Genomic DNA, 23,250 nt, shown 5'->3' with positions numbered 1-23,250 from the left:
TGTATCTCTTAAGAGGCTTTTACTGAAACTTTTCATTTGCTTGTTAATGTGTTAGTCTAAAGTAGTCTAGCAACAACTTAAGAAGTAGACAAATTTAAGAGGTTAGTGTACTTGTTTAGTTGATTTCTTGCATTTGGGGATCATCATTCCTATGCGTAGTGGTGTTATGTCCTTTATTACAACAGTGGTCTAGTCTATGTTTATATTGTCTCTTGAATGTGCATATATTTCTATTATCTAGGCTAAATGAGCATTCTAATTTTGGCATATAGTGCTCAGTGCTTTATTTGTTTGTAGTTTTGGGGATAGGCGTATATGCGTCTCATTACATTTATAGGTATGGAATTATTTTCCAAATCTTGGTGCCCACTGTAGATCAGCATGATGTCCCCACGAAGACACACAGACCTGGTAATATAACCACAACGTTCAAATTGTAACGGTACAAAAATTAAATTGTGGATTTCTAAAACACATGAGTTATCGGTCGCTTCTTACAACTTCATCAGCCAAGCCTCTCAATCTAATTAAAGGGAGTGGTTCAATAATGCGCCACAATCTCCACCAGCAGGCGAAGAGTTAATCTGTCGAGCCTGTTGTTGAACGCACCATCCAACCGGGCTGTGTCGGTGAGGGAGGATACTTGTGGAGGAGCAACAGATCCTCGGGTGGAAAACAACCCCACATCTTGCATGCAAGCCGAGCTTTTGACAGCACGAATTGATGGAATATTTCAATGCATGATTAATTGCGCGACTGGATCATTCTTGGGTTTCCTCATCTTGCATGGAGAAAAAAAAAGTTGCCAGGGTTAGTTTTTTTTCCGCGTGGATTTTGACATTGCAAAATTTGGATAGAATTTGTCAAAAAGGTGAGGATTAATAATATTCCTCTACCAAGCTCAATGGTTCAGTCTATAGGCCTGTAGGTACAATACTAACCTGTGTAATTAGCCTATATTTTGTATTGGCAACCCTGTTTTCATGAGAGGGAACTAATTTACTAAGGTCGCTGTAAGTGCAACATCTGGAGCCATCAATTTGAGTCACGTATTTTTATTTTATTATTATTTTTTTTTTAAATACTCTGCTTACATGTAATCTATCAGAAGAAAACACCTTACAACACCTACAGCAAGGCTTTACCTCCGTTTTGTTGCACACCGCCGCGCCGCTGGACCTGTCTGAGTGAGTTCTATTGTAACAGGTGGTTTTTATTCCTGGGCTTCTCACTCTGGCTCTGTCTGGACTATTATTTGGATAAATGAGCCGCACAGTCTACTATAAGGACTGGGGTCTGAATTTAGGGCGTACTCTGCATTTATTTTGTGTTACTGCTCGAGCGGACAGCAGTTTATAACCCAGGGAATAACCAGAAGCTCTCTCCGGCTAAATGATAAGCTCGGTGTGTGTTTCGTCTTATCGAGGGCGCAAGTCGGGCAACAAACCCCCGTCTAAATCATGTCTGAAGGAGGAGATGGCTAGGGGGGAAGACTCGGACAAAATTGTCATCAATGTAGGTGGCACGCGACACGAAACCTACAAGAGCACCCTCAGGACCTTGCCGGGCACCCGCCTGGCATGGCTGGCCGACCCGGACACACAGGTCAGCTCGGACCCGGACTCTGCCCCGGCAAGTACAAACGAGTTCTTCTTCGACAGGCACCCCGGTATTTTCGCATATGTGTTGAACTACTACCGGACCGGTAAGCTCCACTGCCCCGCCGATGTGTGCGGTCCGCTTTTTGAGGAGGAGTTGGCGTTTTGGGGAATAGACGAGACCGACGTGGAGCCGTGCTGCTGGATGACCTACCGGCAGCACCGGGACGCAGAGGAGGCCCTCGAGATCTTTGAACCACCGGACCCGGACGACACCGACGACGACAGAGAGATACCAAGGCGGTTCGGCATCGAGGACTGTCCCGACAGGTCGAGGGGCTGCTGCGAAGTTTGGCAGCCGAAGATATGGGCCCTGTTTGAGGACCCGTACTCTTCCAGGGCTGCGAGGGTGAGTTCACCAGGTGTTTGTTCTCTCACTGTTTAATCATAGGCTTCCGTGAATGGACAATGTAAAAAAACCCATAAAGCCTTCAGGTGATTTCCATTTAAAAAAGGCGCGCGTGCTGCCCAAGTCAACAGGTGTCCCTACATGAACCAGCCAATCAGGCAGAGGTAGGTACAACTTTGAGTCAGCGCGTGATAATGTTTAGCTGGATGTGAACTATCGGCTTTGTGCTTTAACTTTTACAGTCAAGGTTTTCACTTATTCTATTACGTCCACATTTAACATTCAACTGTCCTGAGATATTGAGCTTCAAAAATATGTAGGCCTATATCTTTTTAAATATTTCATGTTAAAAAAAAAAAATAGGGCACACAAGCCTAAAGTAATATTCAAAGATGACGAATATGTGGATAACTCAATTTTGATTAAAAAAAATGTCAGCCAGAAGCTTGTAATTCCAAGCTCTTTATGCTGTAGCCCAATTTACATATCTCACACTACACTAGGCAGAAGAGTCAGGAACTCCATTGTTGGTGTGAAAGTGTGACCTGAAGTCACACCTTGAATATGCACTGTAAAATCTGCTCCAAAAGTTCTTCGTTTAATCAGTGTAATTGGGGAAGTTGTATTTTCTGAGAAAAGTCACTTTCCATGTGTTGCGCTTCAATTTCTGCAGTTTTTGACCCTGGAAATACTATATTCATAAGATAATTGTGACTTTCTTGTCATTATAGACATTATGTGAATGAAAATTAAACACAGTTGCAGCATTGGATCTGTTGGACTTTGAAAAGAGTCTGGCAGCCTATAGACTTTGACAAGTTGAGTAGAAGGTGCATGCTGTGCTTAGTATGGTAATGTGTTTTTTTTTCGGACACTATCTGCCCTCTGACAACTGTCCTCATCCTCACACCTGTTGTCTAGTAGTGTTAGTGCTCCTACACACACACATACATTTGGAGTTGAACTTGAACATTCTCCAATATCACTTTAACTTGGACTTTAGAAGCTACAGTTCAACTGGAAAATCATCAATACAAACACCAGTCTAACTCTCAAAATTATGAACATTTTTAATATCTTGTTTGGTGTAAGGGTTAATAATGCAAGCTCACAGATGACAGGTGAGACTTCTTACTGGATCATCGTCACTGGTGACTGAAACAATGGGGGAATTGAATACAAAATTATACTATAACTTTACATCCACTTTTCCAAGTGGTGCCACCAGAAAATAAGTGAGCATGTAATTGTGTGGTCTTCACTATGTAAAAGCAGTCTTCCAGTCAAGATTAGATTAGACTTGTTACTCTATACACTTGTGTAGTTGTTAATAGTGTATCAAAACACTGGAAATAGAGAAAACTACCCATCTCCACTCCACATCTATTTTGATTGTGTCATGACAGAGATATAGTGTTACTGAAGTGTTCCCACACATCTGCTTCAAGGTTTGCACTTGAAGATCCTCCAACAGCAACTGAAAGGCTTCAGTGCTATACATTGATCTAGATAATGGGCATCTTAATACATTTCTTTAGGCAGTGCATCGATGGACTCTACAGTAGATCAGTGGAACACAATAAACCAATCATCTATCTACTATACCATTAATTTGTACTGTTCTTATTCAAGAAGGTCAATTGAGCAACCCATCTTTAATTGAAGTATGGCAGTTAAACACAGTTGCCCCATTTCTGGTGGATTGAAGACTTTTTTTTTTTACACTCAGGGCATTAGTGATATTAGTTTTACGTGTATTTGAGGTTGTAAAACAGGTTTTAGATGTGTAATATCTGTAAATACTGGAGTATATGTGACAATACCCAACATGTAGGTGGTCATATAAGTTGCTAATTATATTTTGAAGAACAAGTTCCTGTTTACAATGATACCCTGTGTTTGGTTCGTAAATAATTGTAGCTGTGATGCAAATTAAAATCAATTAACTAGCATTGCTTCCGAGGGGGATATCAGACAGCTGTAGCATTTGAAAGTATTTTGTAGCTAATAGCTGTGCAACAAAAGCAGCAGAGTGCTTAGTGAGGTAAATGTGAAAGCAGGTATCAAGTGACATTACAGCAGTAGTTGTCAGGCAAATGGCAGTGCAAGGTTGCATTGTTATCAAGAGCTTTCAGGAGTCAAAAAGAAGACCACATTTAATCCAGAAGAGAGTGAGGCTGATGCTCACTCTGTATTTCTGTTTGCCTGTTAATGGAGTTGTATGGTCTATTCAGACACTCACACAGTGTTGCAGAAGTATAATGTCCTTATTGCATGCCAGTCATACTACAAATAGTGTTTATTTTAGCTTTTAGTCCAGGTGGCATTTGCAGGCTGTGACCGCAGAACGGCCGACATCACTGAGTCACACAGCTGCCATGACGCTGACGCCGTCTAAAGATGACCTGCCCCGTTAATCACTTCTGTCTCTCACCACGGAATATTTGTAAATCATGTGAAATAATTGTGATTTATGCTTTGTGAACTTCTATGGCAGACAGAAGTGCAGACGTGAGGCGTTCCGGAAGTGAACGATAAGAAAGAGAAAAGACAGATCCATTATGAACCAGCTATAAGGCTCATTGTCTGTTTCCTCTCCGTCTGATTCATGCATGCATGTTGGCTCTATGTGCATTCTGAACGGATGCAGAGTGCATTTTGAGGGACTCACGTTACCGTTATGGCCTTTTTATTTTCAGAGAGCCTCTGAGCCCATCCCAGGTAATGTGATTCTTAAAAGCCGGGGGGGGGGAAGTTAATCTGTCCATCATTTACACCGCATCCTCTTCAATATGAACCAAGGCTAGAAGTAGAGTAAAAGTCAGCACATGAAGCCTCTATACTGCAAGTGGGAGGAAGACAGAATTATATAACCCCACGAAATATAATAGGAACCTAAACAGGTATATCAAAGAGTACAATAGCCATAACATATGTACTAGTAGTGTCTTGTTACTGTACGACTTTAAACAAATATGCTACACAATCAGTGGAAGGACTATTGAAATGCTTAACATGTAAGAAAAATATACAGCTAAAATAAGTACCTAACAGTCTGTAATTATTTATAATACCTGTATAGGGAATAGAGATGTTCATGACACCGATACTAGGCATTGTATTTTAGCTTTGTAGCATGTGACAATCACAGACCATAGTTAGTATTAACACTCAGCTCAGACCAGATAACTTTCTACAGTCTTCCCTCATGCACCGTTTCATTAATTCCAAGCTCTTGCTGTAATTAATCACTGCTCTGGTTAATGGGCTGCAACTTGTTCTTAGTGGTGAGCAATTACAACTCCCGAGCCCGGAGAAAAGCTCCCAAGCAGAGCGAGAGAAATCAATTTACCATTTGAATCAGAAAAAATTTTGAGGTTTGGTCATTTCAGAACATCACCTGTGGTATCAGGGAATAGTATCAGTGTAGCCAGTTGTTAAATTCCACTGGTTAAAGCTTTTCCAACAAATACATCATGGAGAAATGATCTAATCAAGACTTTATTTATCTGCGTGTTTGGAATAAGGACTGAAGTAACATTCAAGAAGCCGAGTAACAATGATTTAAAGTAGAAAATACTGTCTACTGTCTTTTAATCAATGGCTTTGTTCATTGGTGATACAATACAATTTATTCACACACTTTACCTTGTGTCTCAGTGTGAAACCCAGATGAGAAATAATAAGAAGAGACTGTTTGAGTACAACCCCCCCATCCCAAAGGTAGCAGCCCGGCTTTCACAGGGCCGCCACCTCTCTCTACTACTCTGTGAATGGAATACAGGGTTTGATTTTTCACACATCATCAAAGCAACACATCCTCGTTAGGGAGGCTTTTATCACATTGAATTCTCGGTAAAAGGGGTTTGTAATCCTGTGTGATTATGTTTGTTGTTTATTCTGCTTTGGTCTAAGCTGTTCGCTGAAAATAAATTGGCTCTCTTGCTGCAACATCCGTGGATGCGTCAGCGCAAGGATGAATAAAGTCTGCGACTCTTTGCAGACAGTTCTGACAGTCAAATGTGAAATTACCCAGCAAAAGCCACCTCACACAAACTGAAGGTGAGGCAGCACTGTTAGTCTCTGCTTTGGATCTGCATCATTTGCCTTTATAGATACAAGGGGGGTTTCTGTGTATCCAAATCAAAAATCAATAAATTCATCTTACTGACAATATAATCTTAGTTCCACACTAAGCAAGTAGCACTTATCTGTGACCTGGCTTGTTGGTCTTTGAGCTGCAGCTTACTGGCTTTCTTCAGTCTGATTTTCCCTTTTTAAAACAATCTGATCTGGAGTATTTGGAGGACAAATTGGCTGACAATAGAGAATGTTGATGTCAAACATTATACTGAGCTAACAACTCAGCACTATTCATAAGTGGGACACCTACTTGGTGAAGCAGATTGAATAATGTTACATAGAGTGTTTTTTGCTATATTTTTATTGACATATATAGTTTTTTTTATCAGGAAAACTTCATCAGGATTGTGGGAGCTATATTTAAATGCAGAGGGAATGTCAAAGAAATAAGAGCTATATTCTCATCTTAAAACTTCCTAAATTTGGGCAAATTGTTGCAAATGAAAGGTGCAATAAGAAGGTTTTTACTGGCCCAAAGCGCAAAATGATCATAATACATTTGGGATTTTGATAAAGTTGTTGATCAGTACCAATGACTCAACGATTACTTCGCCAGATGTTGAGATTTCTGGCTTTCAAAACTCACTTTCCAGCCCACATTCTCTGTTGTGGAACAAAATCTCCCTGCCTAAAATGCACCCAATCTCTCTCCAACCACCCCCTCAAACCCCCCCAAACCCCCCAACAGTGGAGGACGGTGGTGCGAGCGAAGCGCACGCAAGTATTGTTATTACAGTATTTTGCATCATGATACTTTTCCTCTTCACTAGACCTTTTTGATTGATCTCTGCTCTAATTAATTAGTTAGCTTACTTGTCTCTATTGTGAAAATGTGAGTATATTATTTGTGTCAATTAGAGGCCACTGTAAGCTGAGCCAGTTATCGCATTGACTGTCGATGCTGCTATTCCTTGGTGGCCAATAGAGGTCAATAAAAGTCATAGATTACTTAATGCCCCTTTAATAGAAATTCAAAGAGACAGGAGTCAGGCTGTGTCTGAAAACTACAATGACAATACAGTTCATCCCTATGATGTTTCTCTTCCACAATCAGAAACAAGCATGTAGCCATGTTTCTGGTCTCATTATCTACAGAAGTGGAGTAGGTAGTTCACACTTATTAACTCCTACCCCCTTTTTTGTGTGTGATAATGACAGACATTAGATGTAAGAAGCTGATGTAAGAAGATGTAAGAAGCTGACAGGCTGGGTAGTGGACATAACTCTCCTTCGCCCTCAGGTCTACGTCTTCGGACACTTTGACGTGAGTCAAAAAAAGAAATCGTCAGCGGCTGCTCTTACTGCTCCCGCAGCTGCTGGCTGGTTCGGTGCCATGGTGTTATGTATAGAGCGCCGTGTCTCTGTGTTAGTAACAGAGTGTGATGCTGAACAGCTGGAGGTGATGGCTGTGATGGGACTCCCCAGCTGCTGCTGCCTGCTGCCCAGCCTGCTGCCTGTCTAGGGTCGAGCCACGCTGCCTCCCGCTCCGGCTGTCCCAGCTGGGCCCCGGCTCCTCTCCCCTCCGGGCTGTTCACTCTGACTCCTCATAACCTTGGACTGTTGTCGTTTTGACATCAGTGTCTGACATCTCATATCCTCAGAGGTTTCACATAGGGCTGGGTGATATGGTTGAAATCAATATCACGATAATCATTCTTCTTTCACAGTATCACGATATGGCTCACCTATGCAAATTCACATCTTAAATAATCAAATGAATGTACATCCCATTGAACCAAATGGTAATGTTAGGTGTAGGGATGGTGCAATATATCGAAATTCAATATATCGCATTACAAGAAGTATACATATATGAATATGTGAAGTATACATATATATTACATATATATTTTCTTAGATTTTATATTTTAATAAATAAGTATATGTTCAATTGCATCCAGTTATTGAATAAGCCATAGGTCTTATAACTGATTCTTGCTTGTCTAATAGTAATGGGCCTTGCAGACCAATGCAGAAATGCTCTGGCAGTCATTCCAACACTGACAGTGTTTAAAGTTTCTGATACTTAACTGTAAACGTAATATTGTGGTAGCCCCTGGTGTTACGCCATAAATATACACACACATTTAAATGCTGCTAGGTTGAGTGGCAAAGGCAAAGACATTTATATACAGACATGGTGGCTCCATGGCGGCTCCTGAAGTTTCACACACAGATGGATACAAACAGCCAGATAGACAAACAGATAAACAAATACACCGCTACACACCCAAAGACAGACTCACAGCAAGAGATCTGACAGACAAACATGTACATAGCTGCCTGCAGACACACACACACACACACAGGTGCTGTGTCAGGCAGTGTCATGTTATTGTTAGACTTTAGGGCTGATCCTTTTATGAGCAGAGCGAGGTGTCCTCATGTGTTCCCAGACCTCCAGCACCTTCGCTGCACATGGTGCCCTTGGACAAGACGGCGTGCAGATATACAGCTCTGTTTAGTTCTGGGATAAACCGTTTGGCATTTGAATAAACCAAACGCTGTTGGGGCATGTTGGGCTCATCACACACTTCAGAACAGCGGAGCCTGAGCCTGATTCACCGTTTTATTTGGTCAGCTGTCACACCACAGTTGAGTACAGAAGCCTTGGTGATATCTTTATGTTGAAACCAAGAGAGGTGTGAGTTATCTATTCACCCACCAAAATGAAATTAACATGATTTGGAATCATGTTAATTGTACATATCAAAATTGATGTAGTCTCACAAATATCTAAAACCATACATTTTGGTGTTGTCATCTCACCCAAGGCCACTGCATGCACAGACCTGGGATACATGGCTGCTAGGGCTGCAACTAATGATTATTTTCATTATCGATGAATCTATCGATTATTTTATTGATTAATTGATTAATCATTTAGTCTATAAAATGTCAAAAATAATGACAAATGGCCATTACAAGTTACCAGAGCCCAAATTGCTTACTTAGTCTGACCAGCAGCCAAAAACCCCCAAAGTATTCACATGATATAAAACAGAGAAAAGCATCAAATCTTAACATTTGTGAAGCTGTAACCAGCAAATATTTGGTAAATGACTGAAACAATTAATCGTTATCAAAATTATAATCTATAATTATTTATTAATTTATATGAATGGCTACCATATCATCTAAAAATCTAATAATCCATCAATATGAAATGTAGTTTATAGTAGTAGTAGCAGCTTTTGTTCACAAGCAGTGCAAGACACAAACAGGCCAAACACACAAACCAAACGTACCAAAAGTAAATATATATGCACAACCATCCCTGTCTATACTAAGCAGACAGTTAAGATACAACTCCATTATGATCATTCCTCAGTTTCATTGCACTGGGTTAACCCTAAGCCTAACCCTAACAAATGTCAGGGGATGACATTGGGATGTCAAAACCCTAACAAATTTTAACCTGTCTGTAGACATTGTGGGAAGTTTAAACCTGTTACTGAATCAGCTCCTGTGTTGAATCAGTACTTTGTGAATTGGGTGATCTGTATTGTCCCTGTACTGTCTCTGAAATTGTGACTTGGTTCTTCTTTTGCACAGTACATTTAGTGATTCCAGATTACAAACCATAGTTGAACCAGCTGTCTTAATGATCTTTCCCAGTTCGTTGTCATCCGCTTTTCTAACCCTAACCCTTTCTTGCAAGTGAGGGCACAACTAAGAACACTAACAACATAAAAAAAATTGTCACAGACATGAAAAGACCTTCTTAAGGAAATGGAGCCTAGATTGTGCTTAAATATCTGTAATGAGTTTTCCCTTCAGTTCAGCTTATTGTCCAGAGTAATACCTACATACTTAACTAACAACTTAAAGTTGTCCATTGAGCCTATAATTTCCCACTGTACAACACCTGGATTCAGGGCTTCAGCCTTTTTCCGTAAGTTAAGCGCTAGCTCTTTCGTTTTCTTAAATTGAGGATACAATTTCTGCATATAGCTCAATTCCTGATTGTGTTTAAAGTCATTTGTATACAAGGTGAACAAGAAAGGTGAGAAGACCCTTGGGGAGCCACTGTGCCAGTGGAGATCAGATCTAAAGTGACGTTCATGAAATTCTATTACTTTGAGTCTGTAGGACAGCAAAGTAAATGTTCTATTAGACAAATGCTTATTATTTATAGCTCTTTCAGTGATCAACATTGGATTTTGTCTCTAGATTAAATGTTTTATCATGTTGTGACCTTTGTGTCTAACCGTATCCAATATTTAGGTCACAGTTTACACTGATGGTGCAAATTCATCTGCTTAAATAGCGCTACAATAAATTATTCAGTGATTTATTGTGAGTCTATTCATCTGTACCGGTGTCATTTCCCAACACAAAACTCAAGTGGAACATGCTCCCAGTCATCATTACCATGACAAAATATTACATTGATACATTTTCAGGGTCTGTGGTTATTGCTATTATAAACAATTTCATGCCACAGTGAATTGCATAATTAGTTAGGTGTGATGATGCATACAACGCCAACAAAGGTATCACCTTTTTTTTAATTGTAGCTCAGAACTGAACTACGGCACATACTGTGATGAGCGGTGCAACATACTGTGTAGTTATGTTAATGACAAGCTATTCTGTCTAGTATTGAGCTTCTGTTCTCTGGAGACGTTTTGCCTTCTATGGCTTATTGACCTTAAGCTACAGTAAGAGATTGCATTATGCAAAAGCAGCCCAAAAGACTCATTTAATACTAACATTTATATGTTACTGCTTGTCTCCCATTTACCTGATGGCTGTTACATCAGTTCTACTCAGCATTCATGAGGTTATTAAAGTCATGAGATGGCAGTGCTTGCTTTTTCTAAGTGCTTAATGCTCGTTTGAACAAGTCCACCGCCAGTTCAACTTGTACCACAAGCTCCTTCTTTAACAGCTCTTCTCTTGATACTTCTAGACACTTATGCTCCACCATTCAGGCTGTGTGGTGAAAAAAGAGCAGGTTATTATTCAGACTTACGCAACAAGTCAAGAGCCCACAGCGAGATCTACACATCCACAAAGGATAGAGCGCTCTGAAAAGCTGGGGCCATTTTTGATTGATTGACTTTGGAAATTTTTGCGATGACGAGCTGCAACGGAGGCTGAACTGACTGCCTTTGTCTGGCACTGATAGACAGATGCCGTCGCCACATTGGCCTCTCAAAATACTCTTGTTTGTCAGGACCGCCTTAATTATCTGGCACTGGCTGCATATCTGGCTCTTTTGTCTGGATAGCTCTCGAGTAGGAAATTATGGATGAGAGCGACACAATGAAAACATATTTTGTATCTGTGTGCGTGTGTTAGAGAGATACTGTGAGCGCCTGTTCTCATATACATTAGAACCTCATTGATTGGAGGGAATGAAGGCTGCTCAGGCTCGTTCAGTGTTGAAGTACGCTGAAATTCCAGTGTAAAGCTCACATTAAAAACAAAGAACGTGAGTCTAATTTGCTTGAAATGCTTGCAGTTTTAATGTCTCAATAACTTAACATTACAATTGCCAATTGTTTTCTTCTCTGTGCTAATACATTTGTATGTCTCAGGATCAGATAAATGAAGTACTTTGGTATAAGCATATGCGTGTTTGTTGAATGAATGAAACCGGAAGACAGGAGGAAAGAGCTGGCTGTTGCATTTCCTGTCTGCGCTCTGCAAGTGAAAGATAAGATCTTAATCTTGTTGATGCATATAGGAAAAAGCATAGTAAAATGCCTTCTACATGGTTACAATCCTCAGCTTCAGGCACTGAAACATGCTAAATTAGTTACTCATCCACCCATGTGCTATAATTTCAACTTTACCATTTGGGTTGTGGCTGTTCATATAAGGGTGCAATTATTCACAGTGACTAGCCTTGGTAATGTTCAGGGTAACTGTGTCTATGCAACAGGGGGAACTCTGCAGTCCTCCTGGGGCAGAGTTAAGGCTTCTAGGCTTTCCCTCTTGTCCCGTGGCTGGGAGCTGGTCTCCACCGGCTCCTGGGGGACGGCACGGCACTGTGGGCGGTGGAGCTCCCTGGAGGTCTGGAGGGGCCCCACATGGAGCTGAGAGGGCTGTTATGGTTGAATGTTGCAGATAGGTTTTATCTGGTCGCACGATAGGTATTTGAATAGACAGATATAAGATACTATGCTAATATGTGTGTACAGTATCTCAGGAGTTTTTGTTGTTTTGAACATGCAAACAGAGCCTGTCCCTAGTTCCACTCAATAAATCTAGTATATTGTCCAGTTCTTATTTTATAGTCTTAAAGAGAATATGTTTGTCCCACAATGAGTGAATGTCCCCATTAGTAAAGCTGGACATCATGCTTTATTTGTTTTTCTAACCATAGACCCAAACACTATAGAGCCGATTGATTTGTGGCTGACAGAAGAAAATGGTTGATAAGTGCATGCATGGCACAGGTACATATTTATCCAGCTGGGAGATGAGTAAGGTTGGAGAGGCATTACAATTTGTCCAGGCTATAGTAAACAATAAAGACAGATCAGGTATTAGTTGGCACACAATGTTAACACAAACAGACGTGGCCATTGTGCTGGATCAGGTGAATGTCTGCCACATCTTTCAGTTTTAAGAGGCAGACACCTGCCACGGATTGTTAAGGTGATTTAACTCACTCACCGTATTGATTGGATATGGATTTTTAAGCTAGCTAATTTGGATTTTTTTTTGTCAAAGAGGGAATATTGAAAGCTGTAACACTGAAAAAATAATATTGTCAGATTTTTTTTTTCATAATTAATTGCAAGAACAACACAGTTCCATGGTTTGTTTTTGTCTACCTTGATAAGCCAGCGCACACTTGGTGCCATGTGAGCCCCCCCTGCTGTCTGTGAGTGGCAGGACCCATGATGGTTGAACTTAATGGATTAGCATTTTCTCTCAGCATGATTCAGTCTGTGTGCATAGCAGTAATTGATTTGAAATGGGGCTTTTTTTCTCTGAGAGCGTTGTCGTGGCTTTCTTGTGGAAAAATTGGTTTCTTCAAATGAAAACAATAGCTTCAATCATTAATCTTGAAACAAGAACAGTAGTGTCCAATCATACGATTCTTGATTCCCTGACAGGTAATAACATGTTGTAAGGAGGCAAAATGAAGCAATGATAAGCATATTATATTGGTATCCACTTGGGCTGCGCGATTATGGCAAAAATGATAAAACAAAATTATAATAAAAAATGATTATTGTGAATATTGTGAGTACGATTATAAATCAGAAATACTGATTATTATTATTATAAGTTATTTTATTGCACTTTGACAACTGACATATATTTTCACTTCTTCACTTCAAGATTAATTGTGCAGCCCTAGTATCTACTGTTTGCCTTTCTGAATGAGCTGTTTTGTCTGTCTCCTCCAGGGAGTAGCATTTGCCTCTCTCTTTTTCATCCTGGTGTCCATCACCACCTTCTGCCTGGAGACCCATGAAGCCTTCAATGACGTGCAGAACCAGACAGAGGCGGTGGTGGAGGGCAACGTCACAAAGCAAGTGGAGAAGTGGAAGATCGTGACCAAGCCTATCCTCACCCTGGTGGAGGGCGTCTGTGTGATCTGGTTCACCTTTGAATTCCTGGTGCGTATCGTCTGCTGCCCAGACAAGGTGGTCTTCATCAAGAACATGCTCAACATCATTGACTTTGTGGCCATTCTGCCATTCTACCTGGAAATGGGCCTGAGTGGTCTGTCGTCCAAAGCTGCCAGCGACGTGCTGGGCTTCCTCCGTGTGGTGCGGTTCGTTCGGATCCTCCGGATCTTCAAGCTGACGCGTCACTTTGTAGGCCTGCGGGTGCTGGGCCACACGCTGAGGGCCAGCGTCAACGAATTCCTCCTGCTCATCATCTTCTTGGCGCTGGGTGTGCTCATCTTCGCCACCATGATATACTACGCCGAGCGCATCGGAGCCAGCCCTGACGACCCCACGGGCTCCAACCACACGCACTTCAAGAACATCCCCATCAGCTTCTGGTGGGCGGTGGTCACCATGACGACGCTGGGCTACGGAGACATGTACCCGCAGACGTGGCTGGGCATGATGGTGGGGGCGCTGTGTGCGCTGGCCGGGGTGCTGACCATAGCCATGCCTGTACCCGTCATCGTCAATAACTTTGGGATGTACTACTCCCTGGCCATGGCCAAACAGAAGCTGCCGAAGAAGAAGAAGAAGCACAACCCGAACCCGGACGCACCGACTGACTCGGCCTCGTTTGGGAAGTCGGACACTAACTCTCACAGAGACAGCACTCAGAGCGACACATGCCCGCTGGCTGCAGAGGAGAGTATTGGCAGGAACCGCTCAGGTCAGACCACCCATCCAGTATTAAGCGAATGTCTTTGATTGGATTTGTTCATGTTTCATGTACAAAGATGTGGATTGATTTTCTTGTTTAACCCATTCATTTAACTAGTGGATTCATCTTTTAAAACCTGAATGACAAATATTTGAGTGATGTTAATGTCCCAAATGGTAACACAAAAAACCACTGTATTGCTCATCTTATAGTTCCTGAGGCTTTTCAGCGCTTGCCTGACAGATGAACCTCGCTTAGTCATAAGGACAGTAACACACCAGGATCCAATTACTCCTTATAAGATCTCAGTCAAATTGGATTTCATCACAGGAAAATACTGTTTTTATGCAATATGCCTCTGCCTTTGTCTGGGCCCTCAGGGGAGGCTCAGTAAAAGCTTTGGCATTTACGTTGCTGTGTGTTTTTGTCATCCTGTCAGACTCCAAACAGAACGGGGATGCAAACGTGGCCCTTTCAGAGGAGGAGGGCTGCAGCCTGACCCAGCCGCTGTCCCCCAGCGAGAAGTGGTCCCTGCGCTGCTCCCGAGCACGAGACAAGACTAAGAAAGAGGCCACCTGCTTCCTGCTAACCTCTGGAGACTTCTCCTGTCCCGGAGAGCCCACCGTCCACACTGGTGGGTTACACACACACATGAATAGTCCCACATTTTACTGTGTTGTTTTTGGAAAATTCACGTTTTGTTCTGCAAGTCAAAAAAACGTGAAGGAGTGCTTCTTGGGTGTTTCGTATTACTTCCACTGGTGCTCTTTGGGAAGGGATCAGATTATTCAAGAAGAGTGTGTCAGTCAAGAGATGATTGGCTGATTTAAGTGATCTAGCCGATACTTTATTGACTGGTGGCTGACATGTGACTTAATTAAGCCACATCCTATACATACATGTCTGTTTGTTGAGGGTGACACCCTGATGAAGGCTTTGGTAGCGTGAGAAGCATTTTAATGTCTTAGCTCTAATGAAATAAAGGCTGTTTAACTCTACAACCCACATGAGTGCCTTGGACTTTATATTTCTTTTCAGATTTTGCTCCCTTTTCAGCCATCAGAAGGTAAAATAATGGTCTTGTAAAAGCTTTGTGTTATAATATGCATATTTAGATCTATCTATAATATTTATAAAAGAAAATGCTGCATGGCAGTTGCAGTACTAGTGGAAGATAGCTGCAGGATAGGAACTTTATTGATGCATACCACTGTAAGCTTCTATAGATTTAACACACCGGGCCATACTGTACCAAGGCTGCAGTGTGTTGCTAAAAAGGTGGGAGAAAAACTTCAAAGTATACCCACTTCCATTCCTAAACCTTTATCAGCTTTCTTGCAAACCCTAACTGACTAAGGGCAGTTTTTAGTCATTATTCATCTGACAGATCAAAGGAAAATCAATTGAAGAGCTTTGTAGTACTAATTGCATCATCTATCTGTCTGTGTGCTCTCAGGGACTTAGCCTTTGTTGAATAATGTAGTGTCTTCATAGAGAACTCCCAGGTTGTGTGGCAACACAGGGTACTAAACAAAGTGTTGTATCTAAATATGTATATAAAGTAAGAAAAAGCACTATTCATCACAACTACATTAGCGTTTGACATGTTGATACAAAGTTATTGTATAATTAGAGTATTACTAAGCAAATCAATCATCTTGTTAGATCTTACCAGACGCTCTGACAGAACTATAAACACATTCTGTCTCACTCCTTGTCTCTCTACTAACTTAAGCTACACAATTTTAAAATGCAACACCAATATTCTGAAATTCAGACTATATTAAGAGCTAGATCTGAAACGGGCAACGTGGGTGCAGTGAATGAGAAGGTGACGCTCCTCCTAATTCTTTTCATCAGCATCCGCTGTCAGCCTGCCATCTCTCTCTGCCTGAATGGCCTGCCGGATCTCACATCTGAGCTTCCCAAACTACCCAAAGCCCCTCGTGAGAAGAGGCTCTATATTTGGCAGTCATGGATTCATTCCTCACATCCTGAGCAAACATCCCACCCCTTAAACATCCTGACTCTCATCTACAAAAGGCCCAACGAGAATGAAGGTGTTTACCTACAAAAAAGCACTTTCCCAAGATGCATTTTTCTAGCAAAGCTCATTAGTACATCACTGTCAAGGAAAAAACAACAGATAAATGGGGCACTTAGCTTGGCCCCAATGAGAGTATCCCCCCTTTTTTTCCGACAACCCATTAAAAGGAAATTATATTTCAACGAGTTGCCTGAAAGCCTTGTCAATCCCTGAAGGTGTTGAGTGTTGTAGATTGGTGTAGCTTAATGGCATGTTGTCATGTGCTGATAACAGTCACACAGCCTCAGTTAAGCCTGTCAGAGAGGTGAGAAGAAGGGATGTGTGCGGACACGTTGTGATGTGTAGTAAGGGTCGGAGCTGAGGACACAGATAATTCCCCCTGCCAGTCCGAAAGGTCTGCAGGGGCTGAAATACACCGTGAATACAACATGCAAATCCGTCATTGGATAGGGGCACACATGTTCCTAAGTCTGTCTTGATGTAGTTATTCCTAATAATATGTTAAATGATATGGTTATCTTATGGAAGTGCCCAGCTAGCCCCCCTCTGATCGCCGAGACAAAAACGCTGGAAAGCTGAGCAAAGCCAGAACGCCTCAAAACTAATCTTTGAGAGCGAGAGGAGGGGGGGGGGGGGTAATTCAATCCTGAGCCCTGTGTCTGGTGAGTATGTGGATAATGACATCCCAGTCTATTACAGGAGAATATCACACATACACAACACATTTTAGTGCACATTACCTGCAGGATGGGTGAGGTGGATCTGCATTGTTTCCTAACAATATTAAAGCATTTAATTATATCAGAATTCAGTGCAAAATCAGAAATCCTTGCTTGGGTGTAATATGGAGGAGGCTTGCCATCGTAATTAGAGCCATTTTGAATTGGTTAGTTGGAAATAGATTATGGCGCACTGGCTCTGCTGTTCAGTGTTATGCCCATAGGGGATGGTGCTAGGTTAATTCCAGGATTAGAGGATGTAGGGTATGGATAATATGTCAGGAGAGCAATATGGCAGGAAACAGGGAAAAGGACAGATGGATGCAGCCGGTCTGAAAACGCTTAGATGGTTATCAGTGCCAGGAAATGGTTGCCTGCTCTCTGGTAGGAGCAAAATACTGGTGGATTTGGTTGTGACAGTCTGTGACAGCGTCTGCGCTCCCTGTCACAATTTATACACCGAAGCAAGCGCTCTCCTGTTTGAAAAGCACATTGTCTCATGATGTGACAACTGCCTGCTCATTTCCTTACGATGAGTGCATAATGGTGTGGCAAACCATTCAAGTGCTGCTAAGAGGATGCAGCAGGCCGATACACAGAGAGGCAGAGAAAGGCTTATGAGTTGGGATGGGCTTCCGTATTCCCAAGTGACTCCTCCAGATGATTGCCACTAATAGGTTTCCATTAACAGCATGGTTGGTCAAGGCTAAAGGCTCCTGCTGGCCTCTGCAGGGTTCTTCCAATATACCTGTGGACCTTTCACAGTTTAAGACACGGCCGGGGTCAGCGTTTATTCAGCACAGATCTTGCATCGCAGTACAGAAATATATATATAAACACTACCAGTTAAGTTTGGACACACCACATTTTTCTTTATTTTTTTTACTATTTTCCACATTTTAGAATAATAGTAAAGACGTCAAAACTGTGAAATAACACAAATGGAATTATGCAGTGACCAAATAGGTGTTAAATCAAAACTATCTTATATTTAAGATTCTTTAAAGTAGCTGCCATTTGGAAAGAAATTCATACATAGGCATCAACTTCACTATTTATATTTGTCTAAGAAGCAAATTTCAAGGATTCAAGCATAAGTGCCTTTAGATCAAAATGGCTTTAAGATAATGAAAAACATTCAATCAGGTATGTCCAAGCCTTTGACTCCAGTTCCATTTTCCAGCTCCTTAATGCCCATATCAGAAGATGTTGTTTGATGTGGTTTTGAGTGATTGTATTTCCACCCTCTGTGTTGCCCAACAGAAAGCTGTAAAGACATCCTGGCCGCCACGGGAAACTACGCTCAGCCGGAGGTCACCACTCTAACCTGATGCTGATTGGCTGCGAAAAGGAGAAAGGGCACAAACTCACGGTGAAACAAGGACACGTGTTGGGTTGAGCTTCGGCTCTGTTCCCCTTCCTTCCCCCAGCGAACGAACTGCAGACCGGATTCTTTTTATTCAGGATAAAGAATACTTTTTTGTCTCATTCACACATCCGAAACCCTGTGGTAGAAAATCAGATGCATAGTACACAAATGTGCACTCATCTATATGTTACGACGCATTTTGCATGTAGGCCTATTGCATGATCTAGCATTGTATGATGTACCTTGAAAATGACTAACATTAATATGCTTATCATTTAGCAGTCATATCTTAGCTTGTCTGGATCTGAAGTGACTCTGTTTTAATCACCCGGCATGAGATATTGCTACCATGCATTTGAGAGCGAGGTTTTTTAATGTGTGAAAAAAAAGTGTTTAGGTATGGTTAGTTTGAGTTCTTTTTGGAACTCAAAAAAACGCTAACTTTGATGTCATTTTAACTTCTGTCTTTTATCCATCAATGTCGTAACTGTTGAGTAAAAAAAACACCCAAAACGTGTGAATATGGGATTGTACAGCAAAAAATGTTACTGTGAACTAGAATTAGATGAAAACTTGAAATTGTTGTCCAGAGTACTTTGTTGAGGAACCGGTCTCTGCCTTCTGTCGTGCCACTGCTATTTAACACAGACCACAGGGACAACATGCAGATATTTGTCAAGACACAGCGTGTTATGAATGCTGCTCAGGCAACACACTGTCTGTAAATCCTTGTACAAAAGAGAGAGAAAAAAAATCAATGGAACGGTATTGTCTGTCTATTACATTAGCTGTATACAATTGATGCATCATTACTGGTTGAGTCGGGACCAAATGTAGGCTCTATTAGATTACATGGTAGATTTTCATTACCATCGTTAGTGAAAGCATAGTAAAAAATACACACTACGACATCAGTTCCAGTTGTGCCTATTGTTAAGTAATGGAGCTTTGTGCAGTAATGTAATTAGATTTGTTCCTTAACACTTCTAGTTGTGTCAGATCTGTAGAAACGCTTTTACATGTTTCCAAGGAGGGAACAGGAGGAGTGTGGTTTCTTTCACTGGTGACTTAATATATTCCTCATGGTCGACCATAGTTGCCTTATGTTTAATAAACAAATGGAAAGTTTATTTCATCTTAATTAGACTCCAGCCCCATTTTTATGCTGACACAGAAGTCTGTAATTATGTAAAAGCACAGTTGTATGTAGCACAGTACGATATACTGGATCATTCCTAAATCATTTTCTCTTATGTATATGACATGCATATGCATCATGAAGCTCTGTTAAAGTAACCAATAATGAAAGATTATTATAAAGATTATTATTTTGATAATTCAGATTTATTCACCTTTTTAGCCTCGTTTCCCATTCCCCCTGTTGTATATACTTGACAGAGGAGAAGCACACAGTACATCAGTTTGGGATTTCCTTGTTATGGGTTGTGTAGGTGTGAGATGTCTTGGATTGAAACCCAGTCAAACTGTCAGATGTTGTGCGTCCGATGCAAAGCAGTGGATATCTTGTATCATGTAGGCATGTGTTTCTATGCAGAAATACAAATAAAATCCATTTCCCCCCCTGTGTTTCAGATAAAAGCGTGCGACTGTCTTCTGTGTGCGTTCCCGTTCTGTTTTGACGCAGAATATTTCCAATCACAGCTTACGCTATGGAATCCACATTGTTCCATTAACGGCACAGTTTGTGACCATAGCGGTGCTGTTTTGTTAACTACCTCTATTTATAGTGACACCCAACTGTGGTCTGGTTGATCTTTTGCTCGCTCAAAGTGGTGTAATGGAAGTCACAGCCATGCCTCCTGCTCCCCTGTGCCTGCATGATTATGTACTGAAGGTGTAGATGGCATACAGAACACATCTCCATGGAGATTTGGGATGACAGGCAACGCTAATTACTGTTCGCCTGCCTCCGTCTCCCCCTCCCTCTGTCTTTCGCACGCAATGCATGCAGAAACACTCTCTCACACACTCACACACTTGAGTCAAGCACACATGCACCCGCGCAGACAGCCACTCACACTCACACTCACACACACACTCACACTCACTCACACCTCAGCTCAGGGCAAGATCATCATTACTGTTGTTGCCCATGAGGAACGTTTTGATGTTCAGAGCTGAAGTGTGCACTGCACTGTGGTGACAGGGGAGGAGGACAAGATGACATCGGTGAGTCACAAACATCAAGGCTGCATGAATATGAAAGCAGACACCCTGTTTTCATATGAGAGCAGACACACACTCTCTTACCAGGCTAAATGTGGGCTGAGAGGTTGACTGGACTGATAGGAGCAGATGCACTTGTTCTGTTACTGTCGCTCAAATGGGTGTTCTCACTTATTTTGCTCTGTTTATATTAACAATTCATTAAATTAAGGATTCAATGGTTAAGAAAATTAAAGAATAATAGCCATCTTATCACTAGAGATATATATATATATGTGTACAAAGTCACATTGAGATTAAAACCTCTTTTACAAGTGAGACCTAGCCAAGACAGGGTCAAATAGCAGCATCAAAGACATAACAGGACGACAACATCAAATCACAACAGCAACAATAGGTACGACAAGAATACATTACATAATACAGTGCATAAACAAGGCAGCAATATTTAGTCATGTGTTTGTTAGTTGAAGCAACTAAAGCTAACAGTGACCACTTCCATTATTCTAAGTTTAAAATCATTTAAAGAGATAAGGGTCTCAAGTTTGAGATTGGCCTGCAAATCGTCCCAGGACCAAGGACCATAGTAGAACAGACTTGACCATTGCCACCTTGACCATTTAAGGCCGCAAATTGGCAAGTTGTTGGAGTTGAGTGCATGCATCACCTCTATACCATCTATATGCAAAGTGATGACATGGGTCAAATTGAAATTGTGTGATAGGTGGGTTTTGTAGCTTGAAGGCTCTTTCATTAGCAAACCTTTAGGATTTCATTTACCATTTGCCACAGTATTAAAATCAGATGCACTGGTGGGCTGTGTTTTGATTTTTGGGGCCATTTTAGCATTTTAAATGGAGAACCAGCCTTCAACATGTCTGTAAGTGATATGCTGCACTCAAATCTTTGGTATGATGCTACTGGCACTCTGTCTAGGGTGTTTCCCTGCCTTCCACCCAATGCATGCTGGGATAGACTCCAGCCCCATGTGACCCTGAAAAGGAATAAGCAATAAAGGAAGGTAATGTAAAGGTAAAGAAGGCATGAGTGAATGAAAGTTTTTGTAGCTCAGCTCTTGTTGTGAAGGCAAACTCTTAATATCAGTCATGTTCACTGCGATGGCATTTGAATGTTATGGTCACATCAGATATCACATAACATCCTGGTTTAACAGCAGAAAATGCCTTGTGATCACCACATGGGCTCTTATATCCAGTGCATCTGCCATGCAGTTGGCAGTCGCAGTCGCACAACAAAATTATATAACAAAAATTCACTAATTCCTGCGAGACTTATCACCTTAACAGTGTTTTTTTAAACTTGTGTACCTCTCTTTGGCGGGAGGTGATAATTGCCCGGCTGGATGCTTCCCTTTGCTTGAACGCCATATTTTGACGACTCTATCAAAACAAAGCAGTCATCATCACAGTAGCTGATAGTTTTGCACACCTGAATAACTCTTTTGGTGTAGCAGCATCACACACTCCGAGGGCCAGGAAGCACGCTCCAGTGATTGACAGATTGCCGGGCCGTGATTCATGAAACAAGATCAGCGCGAGGCAGAGGAGAGAGCGACTGAGCCGCAAGTTGAGGGAGAGTATCTGTCACAGGCCTCGTCCTGTCATCCCTGATTACTCCCTTTCATTGTTTCCCCTCATTTGTTGTTTTATTTTTTTCTCCTCCGTTGAAGGTTGTCATGACGATATTGAACACAGTTTCCATGGAGAAATGCTCAACCTCAGCCCCAGCCAGTTCACCGCTGCATTCACTCAGTGATACCCTGTGGAAAGGGGCCATCTTGACTTCTTATCTTGACTGGTGGAATAATAAACTTCACTTATGACTTTATGAGGCCACGATTTAGAGGGTGGCCTATAATAAGCAATGTCTCTTTCCACTATCCATAAGAGGTAAGGGGTCTCCATGCCTTGTATAAATTATGTATGACTATTGGACTATTGCTCAAGTTCAAAAGCACTTGAGAGTTGACGACAGATTGGTGCATGGTGGGATTTGGATCACCATACTGAACACACTTTGTGCAACTCTAACTATAGTTTTATAGCAGCTGTGTGAGTCTGCTGGTGCCTCTGTCAAGAAAGCCTTTCCATTCCTCTGCTGTTTGCAACACATGGTTGTGTTTTTTTGTTTTTTTTTTATGAGTGAGAAGATTCATTTCGAACTCCTGGGATATGACTAAGCCTTTTTAGTTGTTTTGAACAGCTGTACAAGTGAAAGTATCTTACTTTAAAGATTTCACATAGAAAGCTTTCATTCCATTTTAATGAATCTGTATGTGCTGCTGAATGTTTTGTAAAAGTAAATAAAGTCCATCAAACACGTGAACAAATATTGACGTCTGACGCAAGGAGTGGTAACATCAAAGCTGACACAAAACTTATATCTTTCTTTTGTATGTAGCTCAAGAATATTTTATCATCAAAAGAGAAGGATTTTTTTTTAGTAGCCACAGCCTA

The 23,250-nt window shown here is 41.4% G+C and overlaps 1 protein-coding gene across 2 annotated transcripts; it reads left to right on the top strand.

The window, feature by feature from the left end:
• The first annotated feature begins 661 nt into the window (after positions 1-661).
• kcnc4 (potassium voltage-gated channel, Shaw-related subfamily, member 4) lies at positions 662-20,163 on the top strand. Of its 2 annotated transcripts, none has more exons than XM_071518148.1 (4): positions 662-2,007; positions 13,524-14,460; positions 14,891-15,085; positions 18,481-20,163. In XM_071518148.1, exons 1-4 carry the CDS (start codon positions 1,393-1,395, stop codon positions 18,546-18,548), a joined length of 1,815 nt encoding a protein of 604 aa, XP_071374249.1. In that variant the 5' UTR covers positions 662-1,392; the 3' UTR covers positions 18,549-20,163. The 2 variants fall into 2 exon arrangements, with proteins under 2 accessions (XP_071374249.1, XP_071374250.1); XM_071518149.1 differs by having other exon boundaries at positions 662-2,011; positions 13,528-14,460.
• Positions 20,164-23,250: the final 3,087 nt, after the last annotated feature.

Source organism: Centroberyx affinis, unplaced genomic scaffold (genome assembly GCF_046629955.1).
Source record: "Centroberyx affinis isolate AG114_WGS23_722 - 3 ecotype Tasmania unplaced genomic scaffold, CSIRO-AGI_Caff_v1 ptg000555l_1, whole genome shotgun sequence".
In the NCBI taxonomy this organism is placed as follows: domain Eukaryota; kingdom Metazoa; phylum Chordata; class Actinopteri; order Beryciformes; family Berycidae; genus Centroberyx; species Centroberyx affinis.
The sequence above is the reverse complement of the archived record's forward strand: the minus strand, read 5'-3'. Positions and strand labels throughout refer to the sequence as shown.